Source organism: Syzygium oleosum, unplaced genomic scaffold, assembly GCF_021117445.2.
Source record: "Syzygium oleosum isolate NSW1041296 unplaced genomic scaffold, Sole_v2.1 Sole_v2.09, whole genome shotgun sequence".
NCBI classification, from domain to species: Eukaryota; Viridiplantae; Streptophyta; class Magnoliopsida; order Myrtales; family Myrtaceae; genus Syzygium; species Syzygium oleosum.
This window is the reverse complement of record NW_026607493.1, coordinates 12182511-12208962: the sequence shown is the minus strand read 5'-3', so window position 1 is coordinate 12208962 and position 26452 is coordinate 12182511. Positions and strand designations below refer to the sequence as shown.

Here is a 26452-nt window from a genome sequence, read left to right as displayed (position 1 = left end):
TTATTTAATGTCTGAAACAGTCATATTTGAGCGGGAACTCCAAGACGGTGATGTTTATTAACATCTCTCCGGAGCAATCTTCAGCGAGCAAGTCCCTCAGTTCTCTACGATTTGCTAATAGAGTAAAATCGTGTGAACTTCACATCCGTCACCGAAGCCCCATGCGCCCGGAATCTCAAACATCGGTGCGTCCTCCACATTCTCGAAGACCCATGCATCCTCCAGATTTGTGATGGGGTATGGCTGAAGCTGATGAAATTGTAATAGAACAAAAGCGAGAAAAACTATATTGTAGGTTATAGTCTAGAAATACCAAAGTATGTTACAATTCTACTTTGAACACTTCAGCCTGTAATTCGTCTTTTGTTTTTACATTTTTCTATAGAAATTAACATCACGGGCTGAATCTTAGCTACAGTTTATCTTGCTTATGGTTTCTGCATATATATTATATTGGTTAGCTTTTTTATGGCAAACAACCAATTGCATCAGAAGGCATAAGCCAAACATCAAGTGGAGGTGGCAGGCATGTGCTTTGTACAACTATTAGCTTTGTACAACTTCTTATACAAATAATTGTATAAGAAGTTGTACAAAAAACTATTAGCTTTGTACAACTTCTTATTTGTATCACAATTCAAGCAAAGCACATGCCTGCCACCTCCACCTGATGTCTGTGGCTTATACCTTGTGATGCAATTTGTTGTTTGCTATAAAAAAGCCAACTAATATAATATATATGCAGAAACCATAAGCAAAATAAACGGTAGCTGAGATTCAGCCTGTGATGTTAATTTCTATAGAAAAATGTAAAAACAAAAGACAAATTGCAGGCTGAAGTGTTCAAAGTAGAATTATAACATACTTTGGTATTTCTAGACTATAACCTACAATGCAGTTTCTCGCTTTTGTTCTATTACAATTTCATCAGCTTCAGCCATACCCCATCACAAATCTAGAGGATGCATGGGTCTTCGAGAATGTGGAGGACGCACCGATGTTTGAGATTCCGGACGCATGGGGCTTCGGTGACGGATGTGAAGTTCACACGATTTTACTCTATTAGCAAATCGTAGAGAACTGAGGGACTTATTCGCTGAAGATTGTTCCGGAGAGATGTTAATAAACATTACTGTCTTGGAGTTCCTGCTCAAATATGGCTGTTTCAGATATTAAATAAGAATTAAACAATCTTCGATGTATCAATCACAAGAATGATATATGCAATGTGACAGTTGAAATATTAACACAATCAAGTTATCATTCTGTTGCATCATTCGGTAGTGTTTTAGATAACTGCATCATTCGGTAGTGTTTTAGACAACTCATATATATTTTTGAGGTAAAAGTCATGATCCGAATGGATAAAGAGAAAAACTTGGGAAGGAGACGCACCCTAAGTTTGTTAGCTTGGAATTCCGAAAGAGAACATGCTCCTTTTTCGTTGTTAAGGCATATATAACATCACCCAGGTGTGTTAAACTTTTATTAAAGACAAGTGCGTGAGTCAAAAAATTGGTGGAACGGCCGAAGCATCAAACAAATAATAGTGTAGCACAACATATGAACAGAACATAGTAACAGAATTGTTTATACCTCATTCGCCCCGTGTATCCACAATGTAAAAACAGAGTGTCTTCTAGATGGCTGCTCATTCACGAGTGTCATTTCCACAGATGTAAAGAAACAAAAGACAGATTTTATTCGTAACTAGAAAAGAGAAAAAGACGCATAAGAGTATCAAAACAGTAATAAGCTAGGTAACGTAAATGAACTATCAGCTTCGCCACATGAAGCTAACAAATGAAATTTTCTAATGCCATAGAATGTAAGAAAGTTTTTGCTAGGCACCTAAAATCATCATTGACATCTAAATCAACAAAAAAAAAATGAGGATCAGTCTACACACCTGCTTCGTGCAGCTTGCTCCAAAAGTGAGGTAGTTTCTTCAATACTGTGTATTGTAATTAGGGAGAGGTTAGCTACATAGGCATCTCCATTTGCATCTTGTTTAATGGGGTACTCTCTTTCAGTAACAGCAAATCACGTATCGTCTCATTGTATATCTCCAACATGGAAGCCTAAATTGCACCTCCATATCAGCCAGCGATATAGATCAAACAGAAAAACAAAGTATAAAAGACAGAAATTTACTTGTAATTCGGACTTCCACGCCTAGGCAGAAAGGGTTTGACTAGCCTCAAATATTTGCTCCAGAGAGCGTGGTATTAACCCTTTCTGTTCCGGAGTATCGGATTTACCAAACATGGTATAGGTTTTCCCTGAACAGGTTTGACCGTACGCAAAAATACATACCTGCGAAGTATGATAAGTGAAATTCCTTAAAAGGAATTCTACTCCTAAAATAAAGAAATTCTCGTTTGGGTAAAGTCTACATGATAATTTCAAAAGCGTCAGGAAAACTGTTTTAAATCTCAAATTGCTTAACTTAAATCTCAAATTGCTATCAACCTAGAATACACCATCCCGAGTTACTCATTTAACTCTTCACGTATGATTTAAGGTGGTGGATATCAACGCATGTGCAGCATATAACCAGGGTGTGCACGCTCTCACTCACATGTGCTTTCTTCCTTTTGAGTTGTTTTTACCTTATATGGGATCCTCTGGAACTTTTCCAATGAAGTGTCAATTGAATGTGGTCGGCATATTGCAGATTGATATGATGCCATGTTATCTACCTCAACTTTAAATGTAGAAACAACAATTTTAAGCACTTTTTTCTTAGTTCTTCACTGCTCCACGGCACTCTACGCAAAGATTTTCGGTAACTCCATATATTACACAGAAACTTGCTCCAAACAGGACTCCAAAAAAATATTTCTACAAATGGCTCTCCTAGAGGATATTCTGATATTGGGTCACCCCAGAAAACTTCAGGTGCAACTACTACAAAAACCCAGTATGCGCTCTCTATGTGGTGTACCCATCCAGTCAGCAGTCATCAGCTGCAAACTCACCTCCTTGTGGACATTCTTTGCCAGGTTCGTAAGAAGAGTGACTGCTATTCCATGGTAGACCTGTTTGTTTTCAGAATTTTGAACTTTAGATCTGCTTGTGGACTGTGTTTGTTTTCTGCTGTTTACTTTTCTTGAGCCATATCCTCTTTCCGACACTTTGGTGGTGTTTCATCTCTTGTATAAGCCCACACCAGTGTGGATTATGCTAGCTATAGAATATCGTGTTCCTTTGCCAGACAACTGAGTGCATCTTCTTTTTTCCTGTTAAAAATTACTGTAGGACGTACTGCTTGAATTGACAGAAAAGAATTTTTTCGTCAAGCCAGGTACATTCACACCACCTCATTTGCAATTTTGATTTGAGTAAAGAGACCTACAGAATGGGGACATTTCTGATGAGGCTATGCTCTGTTCGTCTTTGGGTTAATGCTGGACTCGTCTATTGTGGATCCCGAGACTGTAAATTTGAACGTTGGAGAGTTTATATGAATGGCGGGTGAATACTATGCGTGGACATGAAAGAGAGTACTTGATTGTTTCGGCTTTCCATTGCCTCATGACTTTTGGTGATTCTGAAAACAAGGAGGATCATAGAGGAAAACCTTTGTTCAGGGAAGCTTGGGTCCTTGAAATGAAGTTTTTCCGTAATAAATGAGTGAGTTTCTGAATATTGTTTGCCTTCATCTGGTGTAGTTTTATAGCTGAGGTTGCAGGTGAAGCATCTATCTGAGCTTGCAAAATTTGCCCCAGTTCGTTGCTCGAAAGTCTAGGTGATATTCTGTTGGTTCTCTATTCCTATTTTCTCTATATTGCCTGGTCATCAAACTTTCAGTTTATGATTTGGAGATATCTGTTTTTTCTTCGACTGTCAGGATATGAGTGCCGAGGTTGTAGACAGTAACCCTTATGGTAGGCTCATGGCACTACAAAGGATGGGAATTGTGGAGAACTTCAAAAGGATACGGGAGTACTCAGGTGCTATAGTTGTCTGTAGTTATTTCTTCGTTCAATCTGTTCCTGTATGAAAATATAGTTTTGTATGAAAACAAAAGAGATATTCATAGTGCATTTGCAAAATTAACTCAGCAAAGAAAAAGCATTTCAATTGACTAATCTATTCCTTTCTATTGACATAATTCAAGCTGCAGGGAATTGATGGCATGGGAAGTGTTGCTGCTGAGATGCTCACAAGGTGTGGTGTAGGTCGCCTCTTGCTGTATGACTATGACAAAGTCGAGTTATCTAATATGAAAAAGCATTTCAATTGACTAATCTATTCCTTTCTATTGACATAATTCAAGCTGCAGGGAATTGATGGCATGGGAAGTGTTGCTGCTGAGATGCTCACAAGGTGTGGTGTAGGTCGCCTCTTGCTGTATGACTATGACAAAGTCGAGTTATCTAATATGAACAGGCTATTTTTCCGTCCAGAGCAGGTAGCTGACAGCGCTTAAGTTTTTCATCCTTACAATCAATGTAATAAAATCAGGAATCCTTCTCCTTCAACAATTAACTATAAGCTTGAGATCAAAATAGAACTGTAGAAGTGTAATGCTGGCCAGAGTTGCTTGTATATTATATAGCATGCACGTTGGTATCTGAAATTGTATTGCTTGGTCAATGGTCATTCAAATTTCTTTCTTATACCTTCTTAGGTTGGGAAGACTGATGCAGCTGTTCAGACTCTCATAGACATATAAATCCAGATGTTGTCCTTGAGGTGTGTACTTTGTCCTGTCAATGTTAGAAGTCAACCCACATCTCTTCGTAGATACACATTCCTGTATTATGAACCAAAAGTTTTTATCAAAATGGGAAAATTGATCCGGCATCTTGAAAGTTTTCACTGCATGTTGTGCTGGTGGCATGAGTTACCACACCTTGGACATTAATGTGTTGATTTGGATTTTCTATCATTCACAGATATCACTGACCTAAGGAGATGTTTAGGTTAGTTGGACATCGATTTGCTATTCCTGGCCTATGCTAGTTTATAGTTCTAAAAGTAGCTTAGGCTTAGACAACTAGATGTTTCAATTCCTATCTTATATAAATATCCTTGTTACTCAAAGCCGGTTGAATTTGTGGAGTCTGATGTGAGTATTGATTCTATCCGTTTCGGTTTATCATTCCATTGTCAACTTTTCTGATTTTTTCAGAGCTGTACATGGAATATAACGGCACTGCAAGACTTTGAAACCTTTGTATCAAGTTTGAAGAATAAATCCTTTTACCCAGATAAAGAAGGTAGTGGCGTGGATCTGGTGTTAAGCTGTGTTGATAATTATGAAGCAAGAATGGTTGTTAACCGGTTAGAGTTGATGTCGTAGGGGTGCTAGGACTGATGAGTGACTTTGTTTCATTTAGACAAGAACGAATTGTACATATCTTGGTGTAGTTTTATGGAATCTTCTCAATGGCTGTGTGATATCAAAATTTTTGTGGTCATACAGGCTTGCAATGAGTTGAACCAGACATGGATGGAATCTGGTATGATACATACTTTCCATCTTTTCCATCTCTCTCTCTCTCTCTCTCTCTCTCTACATACTACATACATAAGTTCAATTTGGTCAGCTGGTTTAGTTGTTCAGAGTACTACTAGTCCGGAGCAAAGTCTTCGGGAAGTTGAGAAAATCTGAAATAAAGGCTTCCATATCTCTTTCTGTAGTTCAAAGGCAGTTTCACATAGTCCTATATAGTTGATTTTAAGTAAATGGGTTTGCTACAATGAATGAGATTCTGATAGCATTTCTCACTTTTGCATAAGAATCTTTTTGTCTATTTGTAATTGGAGGTCAAATCTTATCTGAGATTGTATGAAAAATTTGAAGGACAGTATGTGTAAATATCTCAAGAGGAAAGACACTCTATATTGCAAGCCCACATTTATGATGAGTACATACTACAGGAATCTTGTGCATCTTTTGACTGGTCCGAAGCATGAGCGGTTTTGTCAGACTTGCTTGATTGTGGACTTTTGATTTATTTATATATGGAAGTTAAACGTGGTTTGCTTCCTTTTGTTATTTTTTATCTCTTCCAGTCTTTTTTTTTTTTTGGGGGGGGAGAGGTAGCTGTAAAGAAACTCAATTTCCTGGTGGTAATTTCTCATGGACTATTTTAGGTTGTAGCATCTGGAGTAGATGAACATATACTTGAACGCGTGGGGGTTTGTGCTGCATCATTACTGACTACCATGGTAAACAGGTTCCTCCTTTTTATTGTGTTGCCGTTGCCACTGAATATCAACTTCTCCAAATTTTCAGGGAGTTGGTGCTGGTCTTCTTGTTCAAAACACATTAAAGTTATTACTTAAATTTGGACATGTCTCACCATACCTGGTACTCTCTCCTTCTCTCTCTATATGCATGTGTGTGTAGAAGCTGGGGCTTATGCTCCTTTTCTTTGAACTTCTGAGAGTTTTTATTGCATGATTGCAGGGATTCAATTCCCATAAAGACTCCGGCCATGGAAATGAGGCCAAATCCTCCATGGGCAAATGCGGCATGACTAGAAAGACAGGCAACTAATTTGAGTAGCCTTCATTTAGTGACAGCTTATTCTGTCCACAGATAGGTGATTTATGTATCTGGTTCTGTTTTGATTTACCATGGAGAAAGAATACATGCGTAAGAAGCCAGCTAGGAGCCAAGATGGAGGCTGAGGCATTGTCTGCTGCTAAATGTCCTCTTCATGCTGATAACGAGTGGAACATGAGGTATTCATTGTCCATGCCTTACAATTCTTGACAGATGAATACCTTTTGTGCTCGGCCAAATCATTTATAAAGAAAGCTGTGTTACTGACACCTCATCAAACCTTTTAGTGGGAGAAAATAATGAAGAGGATAGAAAGGACAAAGACAATCATTTCCTTTCTTTTATCAGTTTTGATGGGGAAAGACCAGAGAATATAAGATGGAAGTCTTTTCCTTGCAAAGTTCAACTATTTTGGTTGGAAACCTCTAGAGGTTCCCCGTAAAGCAACAGCATAAGTTTTTTTTTCTCGTCTTCTAGTTGTTGATGTTCCTCCAAACAATGGAATGCGTCGGAAATTGGAATTGTTGCCCTCCTTTGAACTAAACATGGTGTGTGAAAAATGGTTGTCATGTCATATCATATCAGACTGACCTGTCTTTCCATATATTTCGTGAGCAATATGAGGCATTTGGCTATTCTCTTTCTAGGAATTAGTTATGGTGTCTTGAGGTTCTTCTATTCTGATGTTTTCTTCTGTAATCTTTTCTTCTCTTCATTGTCGTTGATGATCTGTAAATTTTTTCTGCTCTTCAGTGTTGTTGATGATGGTGATCCGAAGAGGACGAATGCTGCAAGTTGAGGTGACTTTTGTTTCTGTTATTTAAAGGAAGTGTTTCACTGTAGCGATTTTGTTATTTAGTACAAGTTCTTTTTAACTGGTAATGTTGCTGTCTTCTTTTCATGCCATAGTTCGCGTGATTTTAGTTTAGTTGTCACGGCTGATTCGCTGAACATTTCAAGTTCCACCTACGACTAGTCCCTTTGGAAAATCTGGGCTTCTGGTTTTGTGCGCAAGGAGTTTTTACTTCAATATTGACAGATATATACAAGGAAAAGTACCATTTTGCACAATTACACTACTTCCCCGGATGCACATGTGACTGAGCTGATCAATCGACCTGTTGAGTTTTGACAATTTATTTTTTTATATTTACTCCCCCTTGTTTATCTGATTTTTTTTGAACTTCCATGTTTGTGATGTAGTTTTGTTATTCATTGTGGATAAAAGGTCCGATAGTGCTTCAGAAAAATCAGGAACTCTCGCTTTAGTGTATAATCAGTTGCTGGCCTGATTATATACTCCTTAGTAGCTGTTAGAATTCCAGATTTCATGTTTTTCCCCTGCTTTTCTTTTCAGTTCTTCGTTTGCTCAATTGCAATTTTAGGTCAGCCATTATGATACAACTTTATGTTCCATGCAGATGCTCTTTTCGAAGGGCTTACTCAAGAACTTCCTAGTGCTGATGAATTTCAAAATGTTCCTGCTTCTGGATAAGTAGATGCATATATTGGTGACCTCGAAGGCTAAGGCAACAACTTGATGCGCTTAATTCGATTTAAAGTCCAAACTAAGGATTTCGCCTGAAGTGACTTCCCCAGAAAGCTTGAGTTATTTTCAGGAGCATCTAACTCTTCACATGCAACTAGAAGAAAAAATCGGAACTGCAGTATTACCTTTACATGGTATCATTTTTTCCCCTTCTTCTTTTGCATAAACTCTTGAATGTTTCACACCTTGGTTGTAGCATGATTTGTAGGTTTAGAAATCACAATTGAGATATGTTCAGTTAGATTGATGAAATGTTAAACGAACTGAACTATCCTGTTTTGCTGACTTTCTTTGTCCTTTCCCTTTTCATTTTTGTTTCAAGTCTTAGAGAGGATAGCAATGGTAGTAATTCTATTGATGCGAGGGATGTGATTTGGCTGAAATTCTTTTATGGTTGCGCAAGATCTGGGTTCTAGAGCTGCAAAATTATTGTGCTTTGTACACTTAAACCATGGAAACATAGTGATGGAAAATAGCATCTGGCCTTGTGATGGTTCCACTCTAAGATCTGAGAGATATTAGGTTCTGTTTCTGTCTTTCCATGTGATAAGAGTAGCTAAGAGATGGATTAGTTATGATTAACCAAATTCCATCCAATGATGATGGTCAGATTGTTCAAGTAAGTCATGTAATATGGATGTTTCAGCTGATTTAAACGGGAATTTGCCGTTAAGTATTTATCCCGTGACATGATTTCGTAATGAAATCGCTTGCATTATGCATGGGAATGAAGGAATCGTTTTAATCAACCTTTCCAATTCCACCCGATTGATTGAAATCAGATCTATGGACCTGAGACAAAAGAATGGAAAGTAATAGCTTTTATATGCATCCTCTTTCCCACTCATCGACACATTGGACATATGAATTTGTTCCTCATTTATGGAAAGTAATAGTTTCCATACTGGCTTGGAAGGAAAGGAGCTGCTACGCAATTAATTTTTGAGTAAGAATCTTGTTGTCTGTTTGTCAAGTGCTTCTTATGGTATTTAATTGGAGGTAAAATTTTATCTGCGATTGTATGAAAAATTTGAAGGACAGTATGTGTAAATATCTGAAGAGGAAAGAAACTCTATATTGCAAGCCCACATATATGACGAGTACATAGTACAGGAATCTTGTGCATTTTGTTGACTGGTCTGAAGCATGAGCAGTTTTGTCAAACTTGCTTGATGTGGACTTTTGATTCATTTATAACATGGAGGTTAGACATGGTTTGCTTCCTTTTATTAGTTTTCTCTCTCTTTAAATTTTTGTTTTTTCTGGTGGTAATTTCTCATGGACTATTTTAGGTTGTAGCATCTGGAGTGGATGAACGTACACTTAAACGTGAGGGGATTTCTGCTGCATCGTGTCCAACTGCCATGGTACACAGGTTTGCCCTCCTCCTTATTGTGTTGCAGCATCCACTGAATATTAATTTCCCTAAGTTTTCAGGGAGTTGTTGCTGGTCTTCTTGTTCAAAATACACCAAAGTTCTTGCTTAAATTTGGACATGTCTCACCATACCTGGTACTCTCTCCCTCTCTCTCTATATGCATCTGTGCATAGAAGCTGGGGCTTGTGCTCCTTTTCCTTTGAAATTCTGAAAGTTTTTATTGCATGATTGCAGGGATACAATTCCCTTAAAGACTATTTCCCAGCCATGGAAATGAGGCCAAATCTTCAGTGTGCAAATGCAGCATGTCTAGAAAGAAAGGCGACTAATTTGAGCAGCCTTTGTTTTGTGACAGCTTAATCTGTTCCACATGGTGATTTGGTCATCTGGTTCTCTTTTGATTCACCATGCAGAAAGAATACATGCTTGCGAAGCCATCAAGGTATGCTGCTGCTAAAGCCAAGATGGAGGCTGAGGCATTGTCTGCTGCTGAATGTCCTCTTCATGCTGATAATGAGTGGAACATAAGGTATTCATTGTATGTGCCTAACACTTGACAGATGAATAACTTTTGTGCTCGACCAAAAGCAGTGTACTTACACCTCATCAAACATTTTTAGTGGGAGAAAATAATGAAGAGGATAGAAGGGGCAGAGACAATCTTTTTCCTCTCTTTTGTCAGTTTTGATGGGAAAGACCAGAGAATATAAGATGGAAGTCTTTTTCTTGCAAAATTTTACTATTTTGGGAGGAAAACTCTAGAGGTTCCTTGCGAAGTGACAGCATAAGTTTTTTTTTTCTTGTCTTCTAGTCGTTGATATTGTCCAAACAATTGAATTCGTTGGAAATTGGAATCGTTCCCCCTCATTTGAACTAAACATGGTGTGTAAAAAATGTTTGTCATGTCATTTCATGTCAGATTGACCCGGCATTCCATATATTTAGTGGGAAATCTTATGCATTTGGCTATTCTCTTTCTAGGGCTTAGTTATGGTGTCTTGAGGTTCCTTTATTCTGATGTTTTCTTCTCTTCATTGTTGTTGATGATCTAATTTTTTTTCTGCAAATCTTTTTCTCCTCTTCATTGTTGTTGTTGATAGTGATCTGAAGAGCACGGATGCTGCAAGTTCAGGTGACTTTCGTTTCTTCTATTTAAAGGAAGTGATTCACCGTAGGGAACTTGTTATTTAGTATAAACTTGTACGTACAAGTTCTCCTTAACTGGTGATGATGCTGTTCTTTGTTATGGCTGTATCACTGAACATTTCAAGTTCCATCTGCGACTAGTCCCTCTGGATCTGGGCTTATTTTTTTGTGTGAGAAAATTATATTTCTATGTTGACAGATATAAATAACGAAAAGTTCCACTTTGCACAATTACACTACTTCCCTGGATGCACATGTGACTGAGCTGCGCTTTTGACCTGTTGAGTTTTTACAATTTATCTTTTGGTATTTACTCCCTCTTGTTTCTCTGATTTTGTTTGAACTCCCATGTTTGTGATGTAGTTTTGTTATTCATTGTGGATAAAAGGTCCAATAGTGCTCTAGAAAAATTGGGAACTCTTGCTTTATTGTATAATCAGTTGCTGGCTGTATTGCATACTTCTTAGTGGCTGTTAGAATTCCAGATTTCATGTTCTTCCCCTGCTTTTCGTTTCAGTTCTTCGTTTGCTCACTTGCAACTTTATTTCAGCCATTACCATACAACTTTATGTTCTATTCAGATGCTCTTCCTGAGGGCTTACTCGAGAACTTCCCAGTGCTGATGAGTTTCAGAATGTTCTGCCTCTGGATTAGCACGTGCATAAATTGATGACCTCGAAGATCTAAGAAAACAACTCCATGCACTTAATTCGGTTTGAGGTCCAAACTACTGATTTCGCCTGAAGTGACTTCCCTAGAAAGCTTGACTCATTTTCAGGAGGGTTTAACTTGCGACATAGCCTTCACATACCAGTGGAAGGAAAAATCGGAATTGTGGTCTTACCTTTACATGGTATCATTATTTTTCCTTCTTTTGCATAAACTCTTGAGTGCTTCACACCTTGGTTGTAGCATGATTTGTAGGTTTGAAATTCAAGATGGGTTCAGTTAGATTGCTGAAAGGTTAAAGGAACCGAACTATTCTGTTTTGCTGACGTTTTTTGTCCTTTCCTGTTTCACTTTTTTTTTATAGTCCAAGAGAGGATAGCAATGGTAGCAATTCTATTGACTCGAGGGTTGTGATTTGGCTTAAATTCATTGTGGTTGCACAAGATCTGGGTTCTAGAGCTGCAAAATTGTCGTGCTTTTTACACTTCAACCATGGAAACATAATGGTGGAAAAAGGCATCTGCCCTCGTGATGGTTCCACTCTAACATTTGAGAGATATTAGGTTCTGTTTCTATCTTTCCTTGCAATAAGAGTAGGTAAGAGATGGATTGCTTATGATTAACCAAATTCCATACAACGATGATGGTTAGATTGTTCAATGAAGTCAGGTAATGTGGATGTTTCAGCTAATTTAAACGGGAATTTGCCTTTAAGTAATCATCTTGTGACATGAGCTCGTAATGAAATTGCTTGCATTATGCGTGGGAACGAGGAATTTGTCTTTATCAACCTATACAATTCCACCCGGTCCGTTGAAATCAGATCTATCTAATGTGGTGAGAAAATGATTTGGTGTTGTATCTTAAAACTGTCGCATCATGACCATTTGTTGTTGTTGCTTTTCTAGCTATCACTAGGAAAATTGAGACTGTCGCCCACTTTTTGTTGGGGTATGTACTCATAGTTCTGGTACCTTCCTGCATTTCTCTATCCATGATAGAAATCATTCGGTGGGCTTTTATGTTCTAATAGTGGGCTTTATAAAGGTATATAATGCTGTTTATGAATATTAAAATTTCTTTTTTGTCCCATTAATGAAATAAATCAGATCCTAACAAAAATAAATAAATAAATCAGATCCTTAGAAGTTAATAAGCATAAAAATATTTGCTAGTACAGTTGTGGGTTAGTGGGCTCCACTAACCTACGATATGGAAAATATGCTAGCGACTTAGTTGTTTGATTTAGCTTTCTAAGTGAATATTAACTAACTTGCCTGCCAATCTTTTACTTCTTGCAGGCACCCTCCGTGGGAAGGACTGCATCCGAACCTGTTGCTGAAGCAGAAGTATCTGATGAACTGAATGGAGTTGCTTCTACTGAACCAAGGGCCCCTTTAACATCTGCACAGAGACTTGCAATTTCTGCTGCCTCAGCTGCTGATGTTTCACCTGATCCCTTTGGTTTGGAAGCCAAACATTTCACGGAGTTTCGTGTTTTAAATAGAGATGTAAGAACCTTTTGTTGCTTTCTGATCTTAAGAAATTCTATAAGCACCGTTCTTCACATATCTAAGGAGTTTTTTTTGTATTGGTCTGTATTGTCCTGGAAGGTGTTGACAAATTCAGTAACCTTATAGGTTCGGTCTAATATTCTGATTCAGACTCAGCAAAGGATCTGGCATTGGAGCTTTTGGAAAATGTATGTTACTCCGTGTTGCGCATTTGCATTAGATTAATTGCTGTCCTTTGTGAATGGTAATGAGGTTCTGTAGGATCCTCAATGCTTCCCTTTATATCGCCACTCTGCTGTGAGACATCTCTTCATTACGGTAGATTGTGGAGAGATTTGTCTTCTTTGACCTAGATACTGGGAAATGTTTCCTGTTCAGTGATCTGCATAAATTTGCTTTGCTTTGTGTCACTCGTGCTGTGTGAAGCAAGGTTGCAGATGGAATGGGTCTGTTCATGGGTGCTGAAATGTGTTCTTCACTTGCCTAGAACGTAATACTAGGATATATTTGTTTGGACTTGTTGAGTAAGAAATGGTTGATATATGTCATGGCTCTGGTTGATAGCTTAAGTTTTTGGAGCACATTGTTAGTTCATACGGTATTATCGTATTAGCACATATCAAGAGACCAAATTTCAAAACATTTTTCTTAGTGTTATTTTTTTTGTTTTCCTTGTATCTGTACTCTAGTTCTGGTTATTTCCATGTTTCACGTGTCAGATTTAGCTTCCATGCAAGAAGCAGTGTTAAGGAATACATGCTTGACAATTATAATGGGTCTGTTATTTTGATAGCTTAAGCTTTTGGGACAAATTGTTAAGCCATTGGAGTAAAGTTTTAATTCGATGCTTTAATGTGTGGCAAGCATAAAGTAGATGACCATATGTTTATATTATGGAGAGACTATGTGGAATGTATCTCTAGATTGAGGTAGACTTTTCCTAACAATACATGAAACTCCAATATAATTTTACAGTGGTATACACGAAATGTTGTTTTTAGCATTTGAGATAGCATCTAGTACAACGGAAATGAGAGATCCAAATTGTGGATGATTAGGGGCCTGGATTTCTGTTATAATGAGCATGAAATTCGAATGTGTGACTGTTCAAATTTGTCAGCAATGGCTTTGTATGTCATGTTTAATGTCTCCAGTGATTTACATCTCTAGATGGAGGGGTTGCATTTATTACTTATTAAGTTAACTAGTGAAATATCTTGCAATTACAATAAGCTAGTAAGCTATCCCGGACTATTATATGCATGACAATGGATGGACATATCATTATTTATTATCAACTTATCACAGATAAATTGTATTCAATATAAGCTTCTTTTTTCATTTTGTTTGAATTATGTCCGTTTCATAATGTATCTTGGTAATAAGCACTGTTTGGCTATTTGAGGTTTCAGACACTAAAAGACATACAGCACCTCAGTTTGATTTGTCTGAATTAATAGTGGGGCTCATGTGTTGTACAGATAAGCTTGAGAGCTTCGGTGTATATGCATTTTGCATCACAACACACATGCAAACAAATTGTATCCAACAATTTTATTTGGACTTCATATCTTTCAAGATAGATCTCAAGAATTAATCACGCATAAAATTTTTAACGTCTTAGACACTAGAGGACAAAATGCACCTTGATGGCATTGGTGATAGTGGGCTCATGAGTTATATAGATGACCTAGTATATCTGCACCTTGCCCGACAATGCACCTATTATTATTCGTTGGAGTACAACCGTGGACAAATCAATTTTTCCTGTATTAGCCTTTTTAGTCTAAACAACAGCAATTCTATTTATCGTAAGTTTTCTATAATTCATTAGATTAGTTATGGTCATTATAGGTCTCGCTTATAGACATGTATGAAATACTTGAGGGCAAAACATAGCAGACAATAAATTACAGAACAAATGTGCAATATACATAAAAATAAATGCCTACATTGGTACATGTGTTGAAAATGAAAGTTAAAATGTGTCGAAAGAGCATATGAGGACTGAGGACACTAGGTGCGCAACAGATGTGTAGGGTGTAGATGCCGCTGGAGTTCGAAACTCTTCTTTACTATATATATCTGGGAATTGTCTAGTGTTGAGAATAATTTTGTTTCATTCAAAAAAGTTGTTTGGAGAAAAGTGTGCCCACTCTAACAATGTAGATAAGATATTTCATGGTGATCCACACCACATTACCTTGCATAAGCTATCTCTAGACGTGTAAAACATGTACGGTTAATAACAAAGGTACATAGTGCGTCTTGTGACCTCCGTTATTATTGAAGTTAGATGTTGAGCTATGTCCCACTGAGAAACCATGTCAGTATTTGATCAGTAAAATGGACATCATTTTCAGTCCAAAGGAAAGCAATGTGGATTGTTTGTGATATTTATTTCGGAGAAGTAATGATACTTATTTCAGTGAACTTTGCATTGACATATCTGTATCTTGATTAACGTCAAACTACTTATTTTTGGTAAAAGTCGAATTGACAGACTACTCTTCATTTAATAATGATGTGTTTTTTTCTAAAAGAAGGCTTGTCCCATGATTAGATTGGTCTACCTGAACAATGTGACTGTTTAGTAGTTGACCAGAAAACAGTCAAAACTTGAGAATTAGAGTGCCAATAACTCTGCATAAACAGTCATGAGTATTTGCAAGTTGCTTCTGACATCTTGTCAATTTTCTTGAGCTTCTAAAAGGATACATGTTTGTCTGTTTGTTACCACTCTCCACATTTTGTGCTGCTTTGTTTATATAGCTTGTGTCACTGAATCTCCTTCCTCTTATGTTTCCTTGGCAGGGTTTGGCTAAATATGTCAAATGGAGTGCAAACTTGATGGAAGAAGAAGTTAAGAGACGGCTGAAGGCTGCAGAACTCCAGGCCAAGAAAAGTCGATTAAGATATTGGACAAACTATGTTCCTCCTCCTAGTAATTCAAAGGCAATCTGTTATCAAAACTTCAGTGGGACGGTACAGTCTTAGCTTTGCTCAAGTCCACGTGCTTGTGCTTATTTGTGTTAGTATTTCTACCTACCTTTTGGTTTCTTCCAGGTGGTAGAAGTTGAGTGGTGACTGCATTGTTGTTGCCGATGATTCTGCCCCATACGGCAGTTCAACGGCAGAGCGAAGTGTGAATTTGTCCAGTATAAAATGCCCCAAACTGGGGAATTCTAGGTCATAAATGGGTTAATGGGTCAATTTGGGTCCGGTTAATGGGTCAATTTGGGTCGGACGATTTATGACCCGACCCGACCTACCCATTTAATAGGTCTAGGTTTGGAGGGGATCCTCCTTAAGAAGGGCAAAATCGAACTCAACACGGTGATTTGAAAAAAAATTCCAATGTCTGCATTGCTTGTTTTCTGTTCTACGCTGTCACATGTGCCTTTCTTTCTCATTCATGTGCTATAATTTAGCTGCTGTTATAAAGTGCAGAAAGAGTGACATTTCGATCTTGCACTGTATTGATTGATATCCACTATTTTTCCTTTTCTCGGTGCAGATTCATATCCCTTCCAGCCCCCCAAAACGCAGTTTGCAATCAAAGTTTGGTAGGATGAAATCTTGTTTGCTACTTTTTTTCTCGTGGTTGTTAGCTATGTTGCACCGATATCGACACCGACACGACACGACACGCAGACACGTCATTTTTCAAAAAGTAGAGAATTCTGACACGTTGGAACACGTTATATATTAAATGTATATTTTTATATATACATGATAAATTATAATTTATTAATTATTTTAATCAAATTAATTCGATACAAATTCATAAAATAAAAAAATCAAATTAATTTGATAAATTATATATGACATATTTTATTATGCCATGTGATATAGTAAAAATTCTTTTATTTGGTCATATATATTTTTCTCTCGGAGTACACATTTTTGTTTTTATTTTCTGCCCGTCTTTTTAATTATTCCTCTTTCTCCATCAATTTTTTAAAGCTTTTAAGAAGCCATCTTCGTCTTTTTTATTAGGGAAGGGCAGAAAGCTTTTATTATTCAGCTTTCTCCATCAAGTACTCTCTCGACCCTATCACTCTCTCGTCTCTGCAACTGCAACAGTCCCTCCCTCTCTCTCTCTCTCTCTCATCCTCTCCTCCGGCAGCTCTCACCGCGGAAACTCCGATTCGCTCAGCTCGGTCATCCGTGACGCTCGGCTCGGGAGGATCGGGGGTCGTCGGTGAGTTCTCAAAACCCTTCCCGACCTAGATTTCCAAATCCTCCCTCCCCGGGCAAATTCTCTCCCCCAATCCGGACCGATTCCCAGATCCCCCACCTCCCCGTTCCCCATTTTTTCGAGAGGATTCGTCGTGGGGTTCGCAGCATCCGAGCCTCGATTTGTGGACATTCGAAACAACGGCTACTCGCTGTCGAAAGGGATCGGGATTATGCGGTATGTGTCCTTGTTCATTGCTCTGGCGAGCGAGAGATCTAACGAGGGGGGCTTGTCTTTCTTCTTTCTCCCTTTTGCTCCGGACTCGCCGACGTGTCCGGTGCGTTGACCGCGTCTCCGAGCGTGTGCGCCGCGTGTCAGTGCGTGTCGGTGTCGGACACGGACACGGTGGCCTTTGGAACGTGTCGGTGCAACATAGCTTAGACGAGGTCCTCCTGCTACAATCAAACAAGAACGAGATTTACAAGAAATAAAAATCCAGTATCAGCTTTTCCCCTAGTCGAAACACTAAAAGGTTCCTTAGAAGCTTGAACTACTAAATTATCAAGGCAAATCAGCAATCAATGATGTTCACATATGCGAAGATGCAATCTTACTCTATTCTAGCCCTGCATGAAGTGAACTATTAGTCTTTGTCGTCTTTCTACTGTACTTTAAGGAAAATTTTGACATTTTACTTTATGCATTTTGCACTAAGTCTTCTTGCTCCTATCAAACAAAAAATTCCTACATAACCAATATTCATTACATCTCGGACGAAGTCCATTCACTAGCACCACATGTAAACGACTTTGCACGTAATACTAGCAATAACAACAATGACAACTCATTCAAGGTTCATTTCCCCGGTTTTTCAACTCACTGAGAACAGAAGATAACAGCAACAATTCCGCATCCGTTCTCCAGTTTCATCTCGTAAAATTCCATGTTTTTTTTCGTACTCATGATTATTGTTTTTTCTTTTCTGGGAAAACATGAGTATGAGTTTGTCTATAATATTGTGCTACTACAGATATACCTTGGGGAATAGATATAGATAGGGAAAAGATCATCTTAGGTGAGGGAACAACTATAAAGTTAACTTGGTAACAACTATAGACGATATCTATTCCCTGGCTTCTCTATTATCTTTGCATCTAGCAGCTCCTAGCTCAATGCCGGCTACCCTCTCGGCAAACTTGAGAGTAGCAACTGTCTGAGAATATGAATCACTCTCAGGATTGATATGGACAAACATGAGAGTCTTTGCTTGACCACCTGAGCAAAGGAAAGATTGGAGAAGCAGTTAGCAAGAACTACAAATTAAACTTCATGTGCTGTGGGCAAAAAAAATCATTAAGAATGCTTTAGTTCCCTCATCATTATACGTTGACATACATCCATCTTCTCCCAACCCTCCCATCCACCTGGGTAGTTCTGCATGGAGGGGTGATAAAACTAAAATGCGAAACACTCGAAACATTATCTTACATAAACTAAAGTACCTAAAGAACTCTGAAGAATTCTCGTCAATTTGCTATTCCAGTACGGTACATGAGACTTCTTTTATGCAAGTGCAAACATAACATCTCCTAGGGCCGAGAGTGATCGATTTATATATCGAGCCTCTTTTAGCGTATCTCCCGTAGCTTTTGAACTATCAACTCTTTCACTTCCAGCAAGATCAACGAGGGAGAGACTACCATGTATTATACCATCACTTTTTCCTTGCACGTGAATGATCAAAACACTGCATGTGCACGAGTAAAAGAGGAGAACCTCATGATTAGATTTCAAGGTTTAATAAAGCAAATACAGAGGCGCTAAAAACAAAAAGTGAACAACCTATGGGATCTGCTCCTTCTTTCATTCAAAGCTGTGGCACTTACAGCCCGCTTACTTAAGCCGATCCTCATCAATTCCGGCACATCCAACGTTGATTGGACAGCCGACGTTGATTGGACGAGACGCCTGCTGCAAGCAGGCACAGCTAACCCACTTGGTTGGATGATATTACAAATCCCACGCGTGCACAAGTCAAAGAAAAACCAGTGACTTTATTTCAGAAAAGAAAAAAATAAAGAGTGCAAACTGTAAAGAAACACATTGTCCAAGATATGATATGGACTGATAATATGAAATCATCAATAGCTAATGAAATTTAGGGAACACCAAACAAAAACATTATAGCAAAACTAGAAAGAAACCATATGGAAAGGATATCTTGTATGAAGTCCATAATTTGAAAGTAAATCACGAACTTGCTCATTATATATTTCAACCATTTGCACAACTTCATATGAAACATCCGTTCTGCTTTGTGCAATTTGAAAAAGATCATTTAGGGCCCGATAATTGACACTCCAATCCTCCCTTGATGATGCACCAGATCCACTCTGTAGAAAAATAGAGATATTGTTGATATTTGTAATAAAAAAAGGAACTAACTCTATAATCTTTATTAGGATAAGTTATCATTATCGATAAGTTATCATTATCATGATTTATAGTAATTCTAGTTATAAAATAAAGTGGAACACTTGTTTATATTTATTATAATGAATAATGATAAGTCGTCTCTTGAATTGCCAAATATTCCTATTTTCCATTATTCCAATCAAATCTATTCTAAAAATTAGAAACCAACAAACAAAAGAAAAAGTAATTAGACCTAGCCCATTGAATCATGACTATATCCACTATTCTGATATTCAAATTCGATAGAGATTAAATTGTAAGAGTGGATCTTTTTTTATTTCCTATTTATTTATTAGTAGAACAATGTCTTTTAATAAATAAAAGAGCAGTCCAAATTTTGTAAAGACGAACAAAAATTCCGACGTACCATCGTATATGTTTTTCCTGATCCAGTAGGACCATAGGCAAATATACAAACATTACATCCGTTAAAAACAGACTGAATTAATGGTCCAGTGTCCGAGAAGACCTCCTCTGCAAAATAGGTGCAGTTAGAGTTTACTGAAATAGCGTTGGTGCATGCAAACAGTAAACTATTCAATAGAGATGCTTTATGGAAAGACAAAAGAAACCTTGTGTTGCAGTAGGACCAAACACCTTGTTGAACTTGAACAGCCAAGTGCTGTCTCTTCCCTGCTTGGGATTTGAAATTACCAATTCGCCATTGTCGCCAATACTATTAACTGTCTTCTCTTTCGTGCTTTGACCTGGAAGGATTGATCTAATTCTACAGTACACTGATATTTCTTACTCATCAAGCACAAGAACAATCAAATAAACAAAAAATGAAAGGAAGAGATCGATAGAGCAAAATAAATGCAAGTACCTTTCAATTCTTGCATCTTATTGTACAGCCACTTGTTTTCTGCAAGAGCTTGCTGGTAATTTTGAATAGCATCTGCTGCTAACCCGTTCAATATTACTCCTGATCAATTCGAATGTAGATGAGAAAGATTCAACGGCGAGTAACAATTATAAGCGTAGCCATACCCAAGTCACTTAGCTCCTCTAAGTGTCGTCTTCTATTCTCCAACAGTTCTTTTTTCATATATTCTGAGGCCGCTCTCAAGTCCTAGCAATCCAATGTGCTCATTGTAAAACATAATGAATTATCAACGGAAGGATGGCTAACATACCTGCAAAGCATTGACTTGAAAGTCAACAAACCTTTGGAACTCCTGTTGTTGTCTCTTCCATGCGGCCTCCTCCCTCGAATCCTCTATTAGACTCTCAAGCGCCTCCATCTTCTTTTTCAATTGAATCTTATCATTCTGCATTATTAAAGCAATGATTATAGCACTTTTCAAGAATTAAAAAATTGGAAGGATTATGTAGCAAAAGTTCAGAAATAAACATGAAAGACGTGCTCAATCATAGAGGAAGATGAAAAATAGGATTTGAAGATAACAATCACACCTGAAGACTCTCTAACATCTCCACACTCTCCTGTTAACCAAAGTATACAAAGGAAATATGTGAACAGGTGATAAATGAGTCATTTGATTCAAGTAAAACGAGATGTTACAAGGAATACCCCGATAACTTCCGTTCTGAGCTTCTCAAGTTCAATGTCAACATCGTCTACCTGCAAACAAAGCTAGTTAAGAACTTGCCATGCCCTATATGTGAATTTCCAAATGTAATTACATGTCAAACTCTTGCCCAGTACCTTAGACGAAGACGAAGCCTCTGAGCCCTTCTTCTCCAGAGAAGTAGAGTTGCCCATCCCGAGACCTGCAATGCCCACATTGGGTATGCACTCATAAACATGGCGCAGTACAGATGACAATCATATTGGCCCAATTCCTGGTCAGTAGATCATGAGTTTGCAGGAGCGATCGAGTGCAGACCCATTTCCAACGGTCCATGTCACAGGCTTATGTGGTGGGTGTCATCCTAGTCAACTTAACTCAAAGAGTGACGCGTTTCATTTGGATGAAAAATACTAAATCCTACTCTCTCATATCTCGGCTTGGAGAGAGCTTTTTGTGAAGAGAACTCAGAAAATTGGAAAGAGGATCTGTGCAGAGATGGCAGAGGGAGCTCAGAAATGTGAAAGAGCATCTCTGCAACTAGTTACAGAGGTGCTCCTTCCTGTTTCTTAGCGACCTGCTGCCCATGGAACCCCAATTTGTTCTATTTCTCTTGCGGACCGACTTTCAATCCTCTCATTTCCTTGCGACCGAATCATCTCCTGCGATTTGACGACGGCCATCGCCTCAATCACGATCTAAACTCGATCTGACATAAGAGGAAACAGACACCATGCAACAAAGTTTCTTAATTTCGTAAAGCAATCCGGCATTTTCAGTTCTAATAATGATTTGCACATCGAATTTTCGGACGTTCTGGTGCAAACAACATCGAGGGAGAGGGGAATCCGAGGATCCAATGAACCCAAAGACAGAGAATTCTCTAGATCGGTGACAGAAACTCAACTACAACGACATGCATCCCGATCAATCACGTGCAGCCAAGAGATCACGCGACGATCTGTCTTTTCGATCCAGATAAACAATTCAGAGACCAATAGTTGGTGCAATATATTCAAACGTCCTAACAAGTATGCCTTAAGCAATTTGGATATATTGCACCAACAATTGGTCTCTGAATTGTATAACTGGATCCAAAAGACAGATCGTCACGTGATCTCTTGGCTGCACGTGATTGATCGGGATGCATGTCGTTGTAGTTGAGTTTCTGTCACCGATCTAGAGAATTCTCTGTCTTTGGGTTCATTGGATCCTCGGATTCCCCTCTCCCTTGATGTTGTTTGCACCAGAACGTCCGAAAATTCGATGTGCAAATCATTATTAGAACTGAAAATGCCGGATTGCTTTACAAAATTAAGAAACTTTGTTGCATGGTGTCTGTTTCCTCTTATGTCAGATCGAGTTTAGATCGTGATTGAGGCGATGGCCGTCGTCAAATCGCAGGAGATGATTCGGTCGCAAGGAAATGAGAGGATTGAAAGTCGGTCCGCAAGAGAAATAGAACAAATTGGGGTTCCATGGGCAGCAGGTCGCTAAGAAACAGGAAGGAGCACCTCTGTAACTAGTTGCAGAGATGCTCTTTCACATTTCTGAGCTCCTTCTGCCGTCTCTGCGCAGATGCTCTTTCACATTTTCTGAGTTCTCTTCACAGAAAGCTCTCTCCAAGCCGAGATATGAGAGAGTAGGATTTAGTATTTTTCATCCAAATGAAACGCGTCCCTCTTTGAGTTAAGTTGACTAGGATGACACCCACCACATAAGCCTGTGACGTGGACCGTTGGAAATGGGTCTGCACTCGATCGCTCCTGCAAACTCATGATCTACTGACCAGGAATTGGGCCAATATGATTGTCATCTATACTGCGCCATGTTTATGAGTGCATACCCAATGTGGTCATTGCAGGTCTCGGGATGGGCAACTCTACTAGGGCTCAGAGGCTTCGTCTAAGGTACTGGGCAAGAGTTTTAGACATGTAATTACATTTGGAAATTCACATATAGGGCATGGCAAGTTCTTAACTAGCTTTGTTTGCAGGTAGACGATGTTGACAATGAACTTGAGAAGCTTAGAATGGAAGCTATTGAAGTTATCGGGTATTCCTTGTAACATCTCGTTTTACTTGAATCAAATGACTCATTTATCACCTGTTCACATATTTCCTTTGGTTAACAGGAGAGTGTGGAGATGTTAGAGAGTCTTCAGGTGTGATTGTTATCTTCAAATCCTGTTTTTCATCTTCCTCTATGATTGAGCACGTCTTTCATGTTTATTTCTGAATTTTTGCTACATAATCCTTCTAATTTTTTAATTCTTGAAAAGTGCTATAATCATTGCTTTAATAATGCAGAATGATAAGATTCAATTGAAAAAGAAGGTGGAGGCGCTTGAGAGTCTAATAGAGGATTCGAGAGAGGAGGCCGCATGGAAGAGACAACAACAGGAGTTCCAAAGGTTTGTTGACTTTCAAGTCAATGCTTTGCAGGTATGTTAGCCATCCTTCCGTTGATAATTCATTATGTTTACAATGAGCACATTGGATTGCTAGGACTTGAGAGCGGCCTCAGAATATATGAAAAAAGAACTGTTGGAGAATAGAAGACGACACTTAAAGGAGCTAAGTGACTTGGGTATGGCTACGCTTATAATTGTTACCCGCCGTTGAATCTTTCTCATGTCACTTTCTCATCTACATTCGAATTGATCAGGAGTAATATTGAACGGGTTAGTAGCAGATGCTACTCAAAATTACCAGCAGGCTCTTGCAGAAAACAGGTGGCTATACAATAAGATGCAAGAATTGAAAGGTACTTGCATTTATTTTGCTCTATCGATCTCTTCCTTTCATTTTTTGTTTATTTGATTGTTCTTGTGTTTGATGAGTAGGAAATATCAGAGTGTACTGTAGAATTAGACCAATCCTTCCAGGTCAAAGCACGAAAGAGAAGACAGTTAATAGTATTGGCGAATTGGTAATTTCAAATCCCAAGCAGGGAAGAGACAGCACTTGGCTGTTCAAGTTCAACAAGGTGTTTGGTCCTACTGCAACACAAGGTTTCTTTTGTCTTTCCATAAAGCATCTCTATTGAATAGTTTACTGTTTGCATGCACCAACGCTATTTCAGTAAACTCTAACTATACCTATTTTGCAGAGGAGGTCTTCTCGGACACTGGACCATTAATTCAGTCTGTTTTTAACGGATGTAATGTTTGTATATTTGCCTATGGTCCTACTGGATCAGGAAAAACATATACGATGGTTCGTCGGAATTTTTGTTCGTCTTTACAAAATTTGGACTGCTCTTTTATTTATTAAAAGACATTGTTCTGCTAATACAGAGTGGATCTGGTGCATCATCAAGGGAGGATTGGGGTGTCAATTATCGGGCCCTAAATGATCTTTTTCAAATTGCACAAAGCAGAACGGATGTTTCATATGAAGTTGTGCAAATGGTTGAAATATATAATGAGCAAGTTCGTGATTTACTTTCAAATTATGGACTTCATACAAGATATCCTTTCCATATGGTTTCTTTCTAGTTTTGCTATAATGTTTTTGTTTGGTATTCCCTAAATTTCATTAGCTATTGATGATTTCATATTATCAGTCCATATCATATCTCGGACAATGTGTTTCTTTGCAGTTTGCACTCTTTATTTTTTTCTTTTCTGAAATAAAGAGTCACTGGTTTTTCTTTGACTTGTGCACGCGTGGGATTTGTAATATCATCCAACCAAGTGGGTTAGCTGTGCCTGCTTCTCGTCGAATCAACGTCGGATGTGCTGGAATTGATGAGGATCGGCTTAAGTAAGCGGGCTGTAAGTGCCACAGCTTTGAATGAAAGGAGCAGATCCCATAGGTTGTTCACTTTTTATTTTTAGCGCCTCTGTATTTGCTTTATTAAATCTTGAAATCTAATCATGAGGTTCTCCTCTTTTACTCGTGCACATGCAGTGTTTTGATCATTCACGTGCAAGGAAAAAGTGATGGTATAATACATGGTAGTCTCTCCCTCGTTGATCTTGCTGGAAGTGAAAGAGTGGATAGTTCAAAAGCTACAGGAGATACGCTAAAAGAGGCTCGATATATAAATCGATCACTCTCGGCCCTAGGAGATGTTATTTTTGCACTTGCACAAAAGAAGTCTCATGTACCTTACTGGAATAGCAAATTGACGAGAATTCTTCAGAGTTGTTTAGGTACTTTAGTTTATGTAAGATAATGTTTCAAGTGTTTCGCATTTTAGTTTTATCACCCCTCCATGCAGAACTACCCAGGTGGATGGGAGGGTTGGGAGAAGATGGATGTATGTCAACGTATAATGATGAGGGAACTAAAGCATTCTTAATGATTTTTTTTGCCCACAGCACATGAAGTTTAATTTGTAGTTCTTGCTAACTGCTTCTCCAATCTTTCCTTTGCTCAGGTGGTCAAGCAAAGACTCATGTTTGTCCATATCAATCCTGAGAGATTCATATTCTCAGACAGTTGCTACTCTCAAGTTTGTCGAGAGGGTAGCCGGCATTGAGCTAGGAGCTGCTAGATGCAAAGATGATAAAGAAGCCAGGGAATAGATATCGTCTATAGTTGTTACCAAGTTGACTTTGTAGTTGTTCCCTCACCTAAGATGATCTTTTCCCTATCTATATCTATTCCCCAAGGTATATCTGCAGTAGCACAATATTATAGAGAAACTCATACTCATGTTTTCTCATAAAAGAAAAAATAATAATCATGAGTACGAAAAAAAACCTGTAATTTTACGAGATGAAACTGGAGAACGGATGTGGGATTGTTGCTGTTATCTTCTGTTCTCAGTGAGTTGAAAAACTGGGGAAATGAACCTTGAATGAGTTGTCATTGTTGTTATTGCTAGTATTACGTGCAAAGTCGTTTACATGTGGTGCTAGTGAATGGACTTCGTCCGAGATGTAATGAATATTGGTTATGTAGGAATTTTTTGTTTGATAGGAGCAAGGAGACCTAGTGCAAAATGCATAAAGTAAAATGTCAAAATTTTCCTTGAAGTACAGTAGAAAGACGACAAAGACTATCTGTGTAAATGAAATAGTTCACTTCATGCAGGGCTAGAATAGAGTAAGATTGCATCTTCGCATATGTGAACATCATTGGTTGCTGATTTGCCTTGATAATTTAGTAGTTCAAGCCTCTAAGGAACCTTTTAGTGTTTCGACTAGGGGAAAAAGCTGATACTGGATTTTTGTTTCTTGTAAATCTCGTTCTTGTTTGATTGTAGCAGGAGGAGGACCTCGTCTAAGTTTCCTGTAAACTTTAACACTCTTGCTAGAGCCTGCAAAGTGGTTCCTAAACCCATTTTGTGACTCATATTTCAGTATGGGTAACTCGTTTTTTTTGTAAAACAGGCTCCTCTCTCGGTGTCACGGTCGCTCGTCTCAGTCATCGCTCCAAAGAGCCGAACTTATAAGCCTCCAGCATCGCAGGCTTCAACTCATTGCTTCTAGATCTAGGTTAACTTTTTATCTGATAGGACGGTTGTATGGGATT

General features: G+C 38.4%; 1 protein-coding gene and 4 pseudogenes across 1 annotated transcript; 4 read left to right on the top strand and 1 right to left on the bottom strand.

Annotated features, from left to right (window-relative positions):
• LOC115668426 (kinesin-like protein KIN-14D) overlaps positions 1-3927 on the top strand; it is a 70478-nt pseudogene extending 66551 nt beyond the window's left edge.
• On the top strand, positions 3487-16451 carry LOC115662008 (ubiquitin-like modifier-activating enzyme 5; annotated as a pseudogene).
• Positions 16452-17967: 1516 nt separating this feature from the next.
• On the bottom strand, positions 17968-20935 carry LOC115668505 (kinesin-like protein KIN-14J; annotated as a pseudogene).
• A 2152-nt stretch (positions 20936-23087) lies between these two features.
• On the top strand, positions 23088-24469 carry LOC130138889 (kinesin-like protein KIN-14J). Its single transcript, XM_056314417.1, has 7 exons — positions 23088-23130; positions 23276-23410; positions 23474-23555; positions 23634-23732; positions 23812-23979; positions 24078-24184; positions 24265-24469. The coding sequence occupies exons 1-7, from the start codon at positions 23113-23115 to the stop codon at positions 24463-24465; spliced, it is 810 nt and encodes a 269-aa protein (XP_056170392.1). The 5' UTR covers positions 23088-23112; the 3' UTR covers positions 24466-24469.
• Positions 24470-24515: 46 nt separating this feature from the next.
• Positions 24516-25666, top strand: LOC130138890 (kinesin-like protein KIN-14J; annotated as a pseudogene).
• Positions 25667-26452: the final 786 nt, after the last annotated feature.